We start from the raw sequence: 14146 nt of genomic DNA, 5'->3' as shown, positions 1-14146 counted from the left end.
AAATAAACTCATGTTCTGACAAGTTGTAAGGAAGAAATAAATTCAACGACACGCCCAAACCTGCTAAATGGTTTTCACGCGATGGAAAAGTTTGTTAGCCACAATGTTCCACCCTCAGTCACACCGTCGCTCGCCACCAAGGTCAAATGTCAGAAAACAAACTCTTGACTTGAGTCAGAAATGTGAAAACTTTTAATTTATGACCACAGACTAAAGTCATAGGTTAGCATGAAGTCATTCGATTGGCTGTTTGCTCTGAGCCTGGTTACCTGGTGGTCATGGTAACCGACTATAACTATTGGTTATAGTCGTGAACCAAGTGTTTTTGAGGATTATTGGTCTGACAAACAATTTAATATCTCAATCAGGATTGACTGAGAGGTGATTAAAAACACTTCAGAAATGCTTCTGCGCCACTAAAACCCTTTAACCTGCTCCAGCAATGCTGTAGAAAAAAACAACAGTTCTTCACATGAAATGATTTTTTCCCCCCTGCATCTTGTTTAACATGGACGTTTGATACGAAAACCTTTTTACATGTCGGTGCAGCTTTTGCTTGTTTCACAAATGTAAAGCTTTGAAATCCGTGTGACATCAAGTGGATCGTTCATAAACCAATTTCCTTATTTACTGTGTTAAGAAACGTCCAATGATATTGTCTAATAAAGCTCATATTCCTGCATTAACTTTGTTGTTTTCCAGTCAAAGCTCATTTTTAAATCGTTCTAACTAGATAACTATGTTGTTTCTGGACATGTATGCGCATGTTTGTTTTTTTTCTGATTGCTTGTTTTCTTGCTTTTGAAAACCTGTTTGAAATAAATCAAATTATATACAAAAATTTGAATATGTGTGACTAGATTAAACTGACTGGTTTTTCTGAAGTAGGTTTATTTACACACAGTATGTGTTGTAAATAAACTGAATTAAAAACTGAGGTGTGAATTTACTGCATGTCAACCATCTGGTTCAGTTTATGAGTGCAGGGCGAAATGAGGGTTTTATAAATGAACTGAACTGAGTTGAAACGAGTAGAAAATATTCACAGACTCCGAGGAACCGTCAGAAATTCCCGCCTCTTTCTTTGGTCGCTAAATCCCACGTGATTTGTTTTTGAAGTCAGCGCTTTGAAGTTTACCCGCTGAGCGAAACAGCCAATCACAGCTGGGGGATGACGCAGCCCTATTTGCATGCTGGATGTATAACAGCGACCTCACCGCTGTCAGCGAGTCATTCGTTGCTGTCGGAACCAGCGAGGAGGAAACATGCCCGAACCCGCCAAGTCCGCGCCCAAGAAGGGCTCCAAGAAAGCGGTCACCAAGACGGCCGCCGGCAAAGGAGGCAAGAAGAAGAGAAGGACCAGGAAGGAGAGCTACGCCATCTACGTGTACAAGGTGCTGAAGCAGGTCCACCCCGACACCGGGATCTCCTCCAAGGCCATGAGCATCATGAACTCCTTCGTCAACGACATCTTTGAGCGCATCGCCTCCGAGGCCTCCCGTCTGGCTCACTACAACAAGCGATCCACCATCACCTCCAGGGAGATCCAGACCGCTGTGCGCCTCCTGCTGCCCGGTGAGCTGGCCAAGCACGCCGTGTCCGAGGGAACCAAGGCTGTGACCAAATACACCAGCTCCAAGTAAACAGCTCTGCTGCTGATGCTGCAACCCAACGGCTCTTTTAAGAGCCACTCACTGCATCTGGAGGGCTCTGATTTATGCACTGTGACATTTAAAGTTATTAAAATTACATGTTAGTCCTGCGATGGCTAAACTGGGAAGCTACATCCAGTCTACAAGCAAAGTGACAGTTCAATCTAGCAAATCAAACTGTTTACTTTACCATTGCAATCCACTTGTTGAATGAAAGTTGGTGGCATTAATGTTAATGAAGCATTTCAAAAGCTGCATAATTGTACATTAAATTCATTTTAGATGTTTCTCAGACATGCAAAAAATAAAGTAACTTCTTGACACTAACCTCACAAATATAAATATCTGTGAATAATGATCACAGTTTTCTAATTTGTACAGATTCAGCATGTGAAGTTGATTTTTTTTTTTTTTTTGTCAGAACGTGAACGTTGCTTTTCAAATCCCGTCTTTCATGTTTGCTACAATCTGAGCTCAGAGGAATGTGGACAAAACCTGCAGCGGTGAGTGAAGGAGTTCAGCAGAGCGGAGAGTTTAGACGGCGCTGAGATTCTTCTGCAACATGACGGCATGTAAAACTACACCTGAAAAATATCAAATATATTTTACATACTTACCAGTTGTCTAGTGTTTCTCTTTTATTTTTAAAGGTTAATCTTTTTAAAATATGTTTTGTACACCAATGTAAAATTTCTGGAAAGTCTAATATATTTTATAAACTAACAGCTGCCATCATAGGTGGGTGTAGGACCCAGATGTGATGCTCTAATGACGAGTAGCACAACTTCAATATAGTTTTAGTAAGTAACTGCAATAAACGACACAAGTAAGAGAAACAAAGTATTTGGTGAAATGGTTATTATTATTGTTATTATTAACTACTGTTTTACTGATCATAATGTAATATTACCCATTTGTTTCAGGAGACATGAATAACAATGAAGTTATGTGCACTGTTAGGTATTTTGAAACCAAAAATGAAAAATATTAATACAAGACAACAAATAAAGGTTAGATGGAACCTAACAAACATTTATCTGTGTATCATGTTTTATTTTTTTATGGATTAAAATCTGTTCTTCATTCAGTTAAGTTGCTTGACTCTCTTTCCAGGTTGAAGCTGCATTTAAAGTTTTCAATGAATCATGTTTTATGACTTTTGTTTGAGATAGATAGGGTGTAAGGATAGATAAATACATCTCCATAATGATTCCTTATTGTTGCTTATTTTAGATTGTTTGTTACTAATATGATTTCAAATAAAGATTTAATAAAGGTTTAAAAATAAAATAGGGAAATACCACGTGACATATCACGTTTTGTAGCCATTTCTTTACTGTGTAATTTGTATTTTTAATGCTGAAAGTGTTCTTGGTGTTTTGAAAGGCGTTGTCAAATAAAATACATTATTATTCTAATTATTATAACACGGTTGGTACAGGAAATAGTGTCACTAGCGCCCCCTTCATTTCCGGAATGAAATAGTCATAAGGTATGAGACTGACAGTGGTCCGTCCCGCCCCTTTCTGTTTGCTGCAGCGAGGTGAACTTGGAATTTTTAGCAACATCAAATAAAGTTTCACAATGTTCACCAAAAACTAACTTGTGTTAGCGACTGTTAAAGTCTCCCAAGCTATTTAAATTCCTGTCAAAACTTTGTAGATGTATTTTTGTTTCATGCATTTATAATCAATAAATGAAGGACTGTATTAGTGGATTTTATTATATATTATTTTCTTATTATTTGGTGGAAGCTTTACATAAGCCCATTGGGCGTTGGCATCTTCCTGCATTGTTTTTTTCTTTTTTCTTCATAAAATTAAAAACTAAAAACTGCAGCTTTCCCATTCATTTCCAATCCACCAGCAACTTCTGTCTAGAGTCCATGGAATAGTCGTTCAAAATACCAATAAAACAAATTACATGGTTTATGACAAACTAGAACTGGAACTTTTATGTCTTTTTCTCTGACCGTTCCCCGCCGTGTTCCTTGGGATTCATGAAGATCTTTGGTCTCTCCATTCTCTGAAAATCCTCTGATTCAGTTATGAAACAAATGGATTGATGCTGACATTACAGACAATACAACTATTTCCATATAAAATGGCCTCAATTTGTTTCAACTAGATGTGATTATTTGGTGTCAGAGCCAAGGGACCAGGATCACCTGAAACTAAAACAGTAAGAGCAAAAAAAATAACCATGAACCAAAATGTATTTATTCTACAGAAAGAATAAATCAGTCACCCTAACACTGTATAACTGAGGAGGCTGGTTGGTCAGTGTGGTAGATTTCTCAAACACTGGCATCATCATCATTCCAAAGATGAAGGAAAACTCTGTGATGTCACAACTAGTCATGCTTGTGATGTCATCAGCACTGTATGTATGTAACAAACTGCTACCTTCTTGTCATTGCTTCCTGCACTACTGACGAATTCAGACGTACGCAAAGCGCTTTTTGAAATGGAGACAGAGAGAATGTTTGAATTGACCCAAAAGCTGGCCTCCACCCAGAAAGAACTGGAGGAAACAAAAAATGAGCTGCAGACGCAGAAAACTATTAAGGGGATTTTCATGAAGATGCACAGAGACTTAAAGACCGAACTAGAGGCAGTAAAGAAGTTTAGCAGGCCAGAAGCTGTAACTAGTTCTGACAAGATGCAGCTGAACTACAATGATGACAAAGAGAAACGTCTGCAGAGAGAGTTAGATCAGATGAAGACATCATACCAACAACTGAAATGCACGTATGAAGCTGATGTTTCTGCCTTAAGACAGGAAATCAAAGATTGCCAGCTAGAAATGACTCATATGAAAGAAGCTCATCTAGAAAAAGCAAAGAACGACCTGGTAATTATAGACACACTGAGAGCAGAAAAGGAAGATATGGACCAGAGAAGGAGAGAAGAGTTGTCTGTCCTGCAACAAGAATCCAATCAGACAACAAGACAACTAAAAAATATTCTGGATCTGGCTAAAATTTCATTCGAAGGACTTAAAGCCAGACATGAAAGAGAAGTTTCTGAACTGATGCAGCAGGCAGACATCTTGAAGCAGGACGGAGCTAAAGAGAGAGAAGCTTCCTCTCTAACAATCAATAAGCTTGAAGATGAGAAAGAAAACCTGATAAAAGAGCTGACTGACTTCAAGAAACTGCACTCTGGCTGTAAATCAGATCTTCAAGACAGAAATGAAAAAGACACAAACAACATTTCTGACTCTGAAGCCAAAAATCAGGAACATCACTTGGAGGAAACCAAGCCAGAGGACAGTGATGTTCCTGATACATCGATCAAGCAGATAAATGATTTGGTGGTAGAGAGAGATCCTGAGGCAACAGAAATTAGAGACAGCTGTGTGGCAAATCGGTCAGAGGAACCAGTGGAGGCAACGGGCAAGAAAACCTCCGTGTGGAAAAGGGTACAAGACAGTTTTAGGCTGAAAAAATCACAGGAGAAGAAAACCAAGAAAAAATCTTAATAGAGCAACAAGGAGAAAATGTCTAGTGAATTTCTGAACCGTTTGCAAAACCCCAAAATAAATCTCTTATTTTAGACCAGAAAAAAAAAATGGCCGTGGGTTTTCTCCGGGTGCTCCGGTTTCCCCCAGATTTCTAAAAACCATGTAAATTTTGATGATTGCCCAATGTAACGTGTCCTCAAGAAAGGTCGTATTAATTTCTATCAAATTTAATTTGCAAACGGTTCAGATTGGAGAAACATTTGTGGAGAGAAAAGAAAACCTCTAAAACAAGCAACTAGTTAAAAGAGTCCAGGTCAGAACCATTTTCAAAACCCCAAATTACATCTCATATTTTAGACAAAAAAAAAAGGTCAACACGGTGATGCAGTGGTTAACACGACATCTTCACAGAAAAGAGGCCTTTGTTCTCAACCAGGCGCCTCTTTCTGTGGGAGTTTGTCTGTTCTCCCCGTGTTAGTGGAGGGTTTTCTCCGGGTGCTCCGGTTCCCCCCAGGATTTCAAAAATGATGTAAATTGGGGTGATTGACTATAATGAACATTGTCCTCAAGAAACGTAGAATTAATTTCTAGAAAACTGAATTTGCAAACGGTTCAGATTAGAGAAACATAATGTCAGGTGAGAGTTGCTCTCCACAGGTTGCTCTCCACAAGTTGCTCTCCACACGTTGCTCTCCACAGGTTGCTCTCCACACGTTGCACTCCACAGGTTGCTCTCCACAAGTTGCTCTCCACACGTTGCTCTCCACAGGTTGCTCTCCACACGTTGCTCTCCACAGGTTGCTCTCCACACGTTGCACTCCACAGGTTGCTCTCCACACGTTGCACTCCACAGGTTGCACTCCACAGGTTGCACTCCACAGGTTGCTCTCCACACGTTGCACTCCACAGGTTGCACTCCACAGGTTGCTCTCCACAGGTTGCACTCCACAAGTTGCTCTCCACACGTTGCACTCCACAGGTTGCTCTCCACAGGTTGCTCTCCACAGGTTGCTCTCCACACGTTGCCCTTTGTCACCAGTGTCTAGATGCAGTCAAGGTTTTGATGGGATCCGTTTTAGTGGCCTTAGCAGAAAAGATGTTGCAGTTTTTTTTTCCAAATAATCATGTAAGTTGACTAATGTTGTTGTATCCACAAAATGTTGGCTAGATGATGACTAGTTAATTCATACCAATATATCATGAAATGCCTGTTAACATGAATATTAATGTTGCTGTTAACCCATGTAATATTCCTTGATAGATAGTTGTTGCCAGGAATAAACCCAGTTCTCTTTATTTTCTTTGTAAAAGTTGTTCTCACTGTTGCTTTTGATATATTTCAAAGAAATGTTTATTGTCACAACAGAAGGAGCAAAGAGTCGGAGAGGAGACAACAGACCAGAGGTCAGCAGCAGGACCATGATGTAGGATCTTCTGTTACCTGAGAATAATTTGCTTAAGACAAGCAAATTATTACTTATTAATAATTTGTTTATTACTAAGATAAGTAAAAGCAAATTATTACTTATCATACAGATAAGTAATAATTTGCTTATGCCCTAATTTCCACCCATACAAACACAAAACCAACACAATGCTTATGACCCACACATATACAGGCTACAAGCACACAAATGTTGACACGTTGTGTGTCTGACCCACACAAAGACAAACACACACAATGCGACACAGCCACACACACAAACATATATTCCTACATAGCCTATTTCTTACAAATTACTCTAAGTTATAAAAATAGTCAAATAAACCTTACCTAGTAGATATGAACTCTCCTCTTGCCGGTTCTCAGGCTCAGATTCTGTCTGTGACACCCAGAGGAGGTGAAATGATCTGTTACACAAAGAATTTGTGTAACAGACTTTTAAACTTTTTAGCTTCACTAAATTTTTAGCTTCACATTTAGATATGGAAAAAGTTTGAGTCACAAAAAAACCCCAAGCAGTTTTGAATCCGAACTCAGATCCAGAACCGCAGAGCATTCTGGGAGATGTAGGCAGAGGCATGACTTTAGCAGTCCTTCCTCGCTCTCTCTTTGGTTACCTAGCAACTTAGTCATTCTTTGGTTACCTAGCAACGACCTTTTGCGTAGCTTGCACAGCAGCAGTTTCAGGTTTGGCCACTGTGCCTCATAACTGGAAAAAAAATTTAAGAAAACAAACATGTGGAGTTAAAACTGGATAAAATAGGACATTTCACGCCACCAGTTTGGTTGTATTTTGGATAATTAAAACAAAAGACTAATAAATAATGATCAATATTAACAATTATTGACAAACTGATGTGAAATACTTTTACTGCTATGAGTTTTTCAGCTTTATTGTCCAGCTTACATTCAATAGAGATCTAAAAACTGGTTTCCTTCCCTTGTGAAGTGACGTTTACATATGTAGCCTGAGAATCACTGAGCCTCACAGGACACAATAACTGGGGTCCTTAATGTGCAGAATATTTTATTTCCAGTTGAGACAGATTAAACAAAGCTGTCTTATTTCCTGACTTTTGTTCAGAAATCAGAACATATGCGTACCAAGCATTAGGTAGCTACTGCTGAAATGTGGCAATCTCTAAAATAACAGAGTAAAAGCACAAAAAGGAAAATACAACGTATAAAAAGCAAGAAAAGAAATACAGCAGTTTACTCTGGCTGCACAAACTAAATACTGAGAGCTGCATGACACCACACTGATTTAGAGCACGTGATTGTGATAGGACTTATTTTATTAACACTTACATTAAACAGTAACGTCTCAGTTCACTCTTAATACTGGAGCCATGATGATCAGACATCTTATCATCACGTGCAGGAAATGGCCGCCCTGCACCGCTATGATGGTACATTTCTGACATCATCCTAAACATTTTGGTGAGAGTATATTGAAACATTTTGGACCAGTCAGCTGTAAGTCTCATGTTTATGAAACATGACTGGTATTATAATCAAATATATGAACTTTGTAAAACAAGAAGAAGTCCGCTCCCCGGGCCAAGCAGGACGGACCCAGCCTCCCGAAACTCACCGTGGCCTAGTCCAAGGAGCGCCAGGGGATGGATGTCCCTGGCGGCCCTCAGGAAGGTGCTGGCCGGGAAAGGAGTGGACGTGAGCAAGGCCAACAAGCGCATCAACACCGCCGTCACCAAGCTGGTCACCAAAGGGACCCTGAGCCAGACTAAGGGCACGGGGGCCTCCGGCTCCTTCAAGCTCGCCAAGGAGCCCAAAGCCGCTAAACCGGCCAAGAAGGTGGTGAAGAAGAAGGCTCCTGTCAAGGCCAAGAAGTAAACAGCTGCTTCAACCTGCACTCAGAGCACAAAAGGCTCTTTTTAGAGCCTCCATTTATTCTCTGTAGAGCAAATCCTGTCCTTACAGTAAATTGAATTAAATCTGCCAACAAATTGAAATGACTTTTCTCTCAGAATTACACCTGCTGCTGCTGCTACCTATAACCAAGCCACATGTTGAGATTGCACACAATTTTTTTAATTGCACAATGTGGTTATTTGTCCAACTGTATTTAAAGAACAATTGTATATGAGCAAGTTGCTGCCATGTAAGCAGAAAAAATCAACTCAAACTGATGCACTGGATTTGAGAAATGAATAGAAGATTGAACTATTTACCTGCAACTGAAATTTTTATTTCCTTTCCGATGAAAACACATAAAAAATGCTCTTCATTATGACTGAAAGCATTTAACACATTCTGTGTAAGGAACAAAAGATCATTAGTAAAGATTATTTCGTTAAAAATGTGATTTACTTAAACATATTTTTAAGATTTTTAGGTGAACATTAGAAAAAATGTTGAATTTGATAAGCGTATAAAGGCAGTGAATAAAAAACTAATTGTACCAGAAATCCAACATAAAAACGCAAATTAAGAAAAACAGGAACTTTTCCGGCCGGTTTCAATAACGGGACCGGATCTGTGCAGCTCGGTTCCGCCCCTGTTCTCTTTCACGTCCGCAGTTCCCACATATAGGCGCCGTTTCCTCCTGCTGAGCCACATTGTCGCTTCAGGCTTTTCTTGAACGATACCAACATGAGCGGAAGAGGAAAAGGAGGCAAAGGTCTCGGTAAAGGAGGCGCCAAGCGGCACCGTAAAGTTCTCCGCGATAACATCCAGGGAATCACCAAGCCCGCTATCCGCCGTCTGGCTCGCCGCGGGGGAGTCAAGCGGATTTCCGGTCTCATCTACGAGGAGACCCGCGGTGTGCTCAAGGTCTTCCTGGAGAACGTCATCCGTGACGCCGTCACGTACACCGAGCACGCCAAGAGGAAGACCGTCACCGCCATGGACGTGGTGTACGCTCTGAAGAGGCAGGGCCGCACTCTGTACGGCTTCGGGGGTTAAACTGCTTCTTTAAATAAATAAAACAAAACGGTCCTTTTAAGGGCCAAACACATTTCTAACGAGCTGAATTTCTAGTTTTCATCCCCAAAGGGAATCTTAAAGTTTATAATGATTATAATTCCTGGTAATGTTGCCAGTTTTCTTAAAGTCAATCTAAATCTACAACATTTTTCACAAAGTAATTAACATCCTATTTTGTTTCATCAGTTCTCTTTATGTTTGACTTAAATGCTGTTAAACTTGTACTTTTAGCTAAAGTAAATTAAAACAAACTTTTAAGAAAACTATCAGAAAAAATGAAGGGGAAACAGTTTCTACAGAGATGCTTCAAACCAGAAATCTAAATGAGGTCCAATCCTCATTTGGACCCACGGATTGTATCATTTATAGTTTCAGTAAATTCTAGTTCTGTGTGATGAGATATTGAGTTTTAAGTTTTACCAACCATAACAGAAAACAGAGCATTAAGATATCAAAATGCTTGAATAAATACAAAAACATAATGTATCAATGGACTGGTTAAATGTTTTACAAGAAAACTTCTGAATTCTCTATAGATATTACTGTGGTTATGAATAATGATTATTAATATGTGCACCTTATGAAGCTGAGATGCTGTTTTAAATAAAAATACCTAAGATCTGGTTTGGTTCAGGTTCATTTGTTAAGATATTTAGAACTTTATTATGTCAAACATTTATTAGTTTTACACATCAGTCATTATAGTCACTGCATGTTTTTCCTTTTATAGGTTTTGAAGAAACAAAGAATAGAGAGAAATTTCTGTAATTTCAGTAGAATAACCAAGTGGTTATTCAATTAGGCTTTTATAAGGATTATTGTGCAATTATTCAATTAATTCCCAATAAAACTGGCCTATAATCACAAGTAATCTTTAAAAATAATCTGACATAAATAAAACTTTAATTCTTGAAGTGAAAAAAAGTAATATCAAAGCAGCAGCAGCAGTCAGAGCTCTTACAGTAAAGTGTGTGGCTCTTAAAAGAGCCGTTTGTTTGCTTGTTGCTGAGCAACAGCAGGTTTACTTGGCCTTGGCGGCCTTCTCGGTCTTCTTGGGCAGCAGCACCGCCTGGATGTTGGGCAGCACTCCACCCTGAGCGATGGTGACTCCACCCAGCAGCTTGTTGAGCTCCTCGTCGTTGCGGACGGCCAGCTGCAGGTGACGGGGGATGATGCGGGTCTTCTTGTTGTCGCGGGCGGCGTTCCCAGCCAGCTCCAGGATCTCAGCGGTCAGATACTCGAGCACAGCGGCCAGGTAGACGGGGGCTCCGGCACCGACCCGCTCTCCGTAGTTGCCTTTGCGCAGCAGCCTGTGAACGCGGCCCACCGGGAACTGGAGTCCGGCTCTAGAGGAGCGGGTCTTGGCCTTCGCTCTGGCTTTTCCTCCGGTCTTTCCGCGGCCACTCATTTCGTTGTTTCTTGTTTCTGGAGACGAGACTCGAGAAAATGTGACCAGCAGCGGCTGAAAGCTGCTTTATATGTCCGCGGAGAGGAGCGGGACGATGCTGGCGACCAACCAGAAAAGCTCCCGGCAGAGCGGGACGGAGAGGCGGACTTTTTGAACGCAGCTTCCTCCAATGAGCGGCGGACATTAAGCCGGGAGGCGACGCCTCTGGGCGGCGCTGAGCTCCAGGAGGAGCCGCTAACCAACCAGGATCCGGAGCGGAGCTGCAGCGTCACAGAGAGACGCCCAGAGCCGCAGCTTAAGAGCAGCGGAGCCTCGGCGGTTCGCGACATTTCTCTCCTGATCCCGAGCAGAGAAGCAGAATCATGGCCAGAACCAAGCAGACCGCCCGTAAATCCACCGGAGGCAAAGCCCCCAGGAAGCAGCTGGCCACCAAGGCAGCCAGGAAGAGCGCTCCGGCTACCGGCGGCGTGAAGAAGCCTCACCGCTACAGGCCCGGTACCGTGGCTTTGAGGGAGATCCGTCGCTACCAGAAGTCGACGGAGCTGCTGATCCGCAAGCTGCCCTTCCAGCGTCTGGTCCGAGAGATCGCTCAGGACTTCAAGACCGACCTGCGCTTCCAGAGCTCCGCCGTCATGGCTCTGCAGGAGGCCAGCGAGGCCTACCTGGTGGGTCTGTTCGAGGACACCAACCTGTGCGCCATCCACGCCAAGAGGGTCACCATCATGCCCAAAGACATCCAGCTGGCCCGCCGCATCCGCGGAGAGAGAGCTTAGAGGCTGCAGCTCCAACAAACACACAACGGCTCTTTTAAGAGCCACACACACCCAGTTTAACAGCTCTTCCTGTTGCATCTTAAACTTTCCTGCTTTATACAGACAAATCTGGAGAATTGTTTTTCTGTTCATACAGATCTACACTTTTTTCTAAATAAAATAAGCTGTTGTATCTTATATCACCACCATCTGTCCATAAAAACAATGTTTATCCATAACTTCAAGCCTGAATCAGATTTTTATGTCTATAGAAATAAAGTTGTTTTATTTCCTTCTCAGTTTCCTTAAACTGGGAAGGAAGTTTCCTTAAACTTCCTTTAAGGAACCTCCATCACCATATGAAGGAAACATCACTTCAGTTTATATTTTTGCTCCTCTTCCTGGTTTTATGTTCCCCAAAACTAAATGTTGTAGTTAAACAATATACTAGGTTTATTATCACAAAGTACTAAAACAAGTGTTAAATTAAGCACCATATGTCCATGCAACTTAACTTAGATTATTAAATACAGTTCAAACTATTCTTCTATACAAAAGGTCTCATTGCTGCTTCCTGATGTTTTCACATTTTTTAAATCTATTTTGGCTCCAGAGCTGCTGCCGTTCAACTGAACTCATAATCAGAATAATGCAGTCATTTTCCTCTCTGCCTTTTTCCTCCAGTGACATAAAACATTACAAAGACTTGGGACAAAATAAGTTTATTATTAATATTCACACGTAGAATAAAAGTTTGACAAAAGCCAGACAGTGTGATCCAATCCAGTGGATCGAATCAAAAGAAGCTCAGATTAGTTCAAAGCAGCAAAACAGACCTTTGATTGAATCATTAATCTTTGGTGATGAGTTTCTTGCCTCAACCCGTCAATCTTTACCTACTTCTATAAATTCTACGTCAGATTCAAGTCAAGATCCAAAATTTAAAAAAATTACCTCCAGTGAAAGCTGAACAGAATTCTAAAGCTATTTTTTATTATTACAAATCATTAGAATTTTTTTTTTTTTAAATTTACAGATTGAGGCTATATGATTACATTTGAACTGCCAGTGACCAGAGATATAACCAGATTTATATCATACTAAGTTGAGATTAATAACTCAGAGTTCGGCCTTCTTTTTCTTAAAGTCGTCTCCGTCAGGCTGCTCTCTCCATTTCAAGGTGGTTCCACTCGTTCCATTCTCATTCAGTCTGTCCTGCAGCTGGTGAGCAAAGTATGGGTTTGGGGGATGGGTTGATTAGATTGATTAGTGCTCCAAAGGACTGTCTTTTTTTTTTTTTAATCTTCAAACTTTACCTTTTTCAGGATGTTTGCCATCACAAGCGGATCGTTCAGATTGACAGAGTCCTCAGTCTTCAGTCTCAGCTTCACAAGCCGTTTCATTTCTACGTTTTAAACAAGAAAAATGAAGCTACACTTAAAACTGCAGCTCATGTTCTCCTACATGCACATCAATAAGTGAATACCATTTAAACACTTGCCTGGGAGGCTGTGGCAAACAAATGACCTTTTTGTTTCACATGAGCGAAACCTCCATTGCCCTGGACTCCATGTGACTCCACAAATGATTCTGTTGGAGCCTATTATGTTGAAAACTTCTGCCCAGTTTCTGTAGACAAATCTGCTCCCATCAGACCAGTGAAAGTTTGGATCTCTAAACAGACCAATCCATACAAAGGCCGGACTAGGAAGCAAACTTTGAGCTCTCTGGTTTTCTGTGTGGTTCCTGATGGTAGCCAGGTCTCTGAAATTCTGCCTGCAGTACGTCTGAGCATCGGACCAGGATCTGGGTTCATTGACCAGAACATATTCAGGATTCTCCGTGTGCCTGCAGTAGAGAATGAAAACGAGCAGCATTTGTACATTTTATGATCAAGTCTTTGTCAGTACTGAATGTAGTAGTTGCTTCTCATTACCGTTGTAGCAGATAAATGGGTACGAGATGCTGCAGGAATCATCATTTTTTCCCTCTGTACGTATTATTTTCTTTCCTCTCCTCTTCCTCTTCCTCTTCCTCTGCAGAGTGATTGCAGCGTCCAGCTCCAGTCCATCCGAGACACTGACACCAGGCTATGACAGTCTGAGTCTCTACAGGTTTAATTTTAGCAAACAGGAAGAAATGCTGAGGAGCATAGACTTTGACAAAGGTGAGCAAGAAAACAAAACTGGAAGGAAAAAATGAAAATGATTCTTTTCTGAGTGTAAGAATAAGAGATTCTTCTTTGGGAGCAAAATTAAATTTAGAAATTGATAAGCATAAGTTTAGTTTGTAAAATCAAGGAGAATATAATAGTTAACTAAAATAAAAATAGATTTTATCTTCAAAAAAATACTTTAAAAATACTTTTTAAAAATATTACTGGTCGATATTATTATCCAATATATATTTCTATAATGGTCCATAATCAATATTTACTGATATTTTATTATGTTTCTCTATCATCTGGACACTAAAAAAA

At 40.6% G+C, this 14146-nt stretch overlaps 3 protein-coding genes, 2 long non-coding RNA genes and 1 pseudogene across 5 annotated transcripts in view; 4 read left to right on the top strand and 2 right to left on the bottom strand.

Annotated features, from left to right (window-relative positions):
• Positions 1–1250: 1250 nt before the first annotated feature.
• Positions 1251–1691, top strand: LOC116732373 (histone H2B 1/2-like). The gene has a single exon (XM_032582496.1). It carries the CDS (start codon positions 1266–1268, stop codon positions 1641–1643), a length of 378 nt encoding a protein of 125 aa, XP_032438387.1. The 5' UTR covers positions 1251–1265; the 3' UTR covers positions 1644–1691.
• Positions 1692–7910: 6219 nt separating this feature from the next.
• Positions 7911–8816, top strand: LOC116733184 (histone H1-like; annotated as a pseudogene).
• A 339-nt stretch (positions 8817–9155) lies between these two features.
• On the top strand, positions 9156–11865 carry LOC116733183 (uncharacterized). Its single transcript, XM_032583966.1, has 3 exons — positions 9156–9483; positions 10568–11110; positions 11221–11865. Exons 1-3 carry the CDS (start codon positions 9175–9177, stop codon positions 11686–11688), a joined length of 1320 nt encoding a protein of 439 aa, XP_032439857.1. The 5' UTR covers positions 9156–9174; the 3' UTR covers positions 11689–11865.
• LOC116732370 (histone H2A-like) lies at positions 10305–10938 on the bottom strand. The gene has a single exon (XM_032582493.1). The coding sequence runs from the start codon at positions 10913–10915 to the stop codon at positions 10529–10531; it is 387 nt and encodes a 128-aa protein (XP_032438384.1). The 5' UTR covers positions 10916–10938; the 3' UTR covers positions 10305–10528.
• Positions 11866–12373: 508 nt separating the features above from the next.
• Positions 12374–13074, bottom strand: LOC116732381 (uncharacterized). The gene is made up of 2 exons (XR_004341764.1): positions 12984–13074; positions 12374–12888 (listed from the first exon to the last, which is right to left on the bottom strand). It is a non-coding gene; the product is annotated as an uncharacterized LOC116732381 (long non-coding RNA).
• A 614-nt stretch (positions 13075–13688) lies between these two features.
• Positions 13689–14146, top strand: part of LOC116732380 (uncharacterized) — a 6656-nt gene continuing 6198 nt past the window's right edge. The window contains exon 1 of the long non-coding RNA XR_004341763.1: positions 13689–13834. This is a non-coding gene — a long non-coding RNA (uncharacterized LOC116732380). The remainder of the gene's footprint in view (positions 13835–14146) is intronic.

This window comes from Xiphophorus hellerii, chromosome 14 (genome assembly GCF_003331165.1).
Source record: "Xiphophorus hellerii strain 12219 chromosome 14, Xiphophorus_hellerii-4.1, whole genome shotgun sequence".
NCBI classification, from domain to species: Eukaryota; Metazoa; Chordata; class Actinopteri; order Cyprinodontiformes; family Poeciliidae; genus Xiphophorus; species Xiphophorus hellerii.
This window is presented reverse-complemented; position numbering and strand designations above follow the sequence as displayed.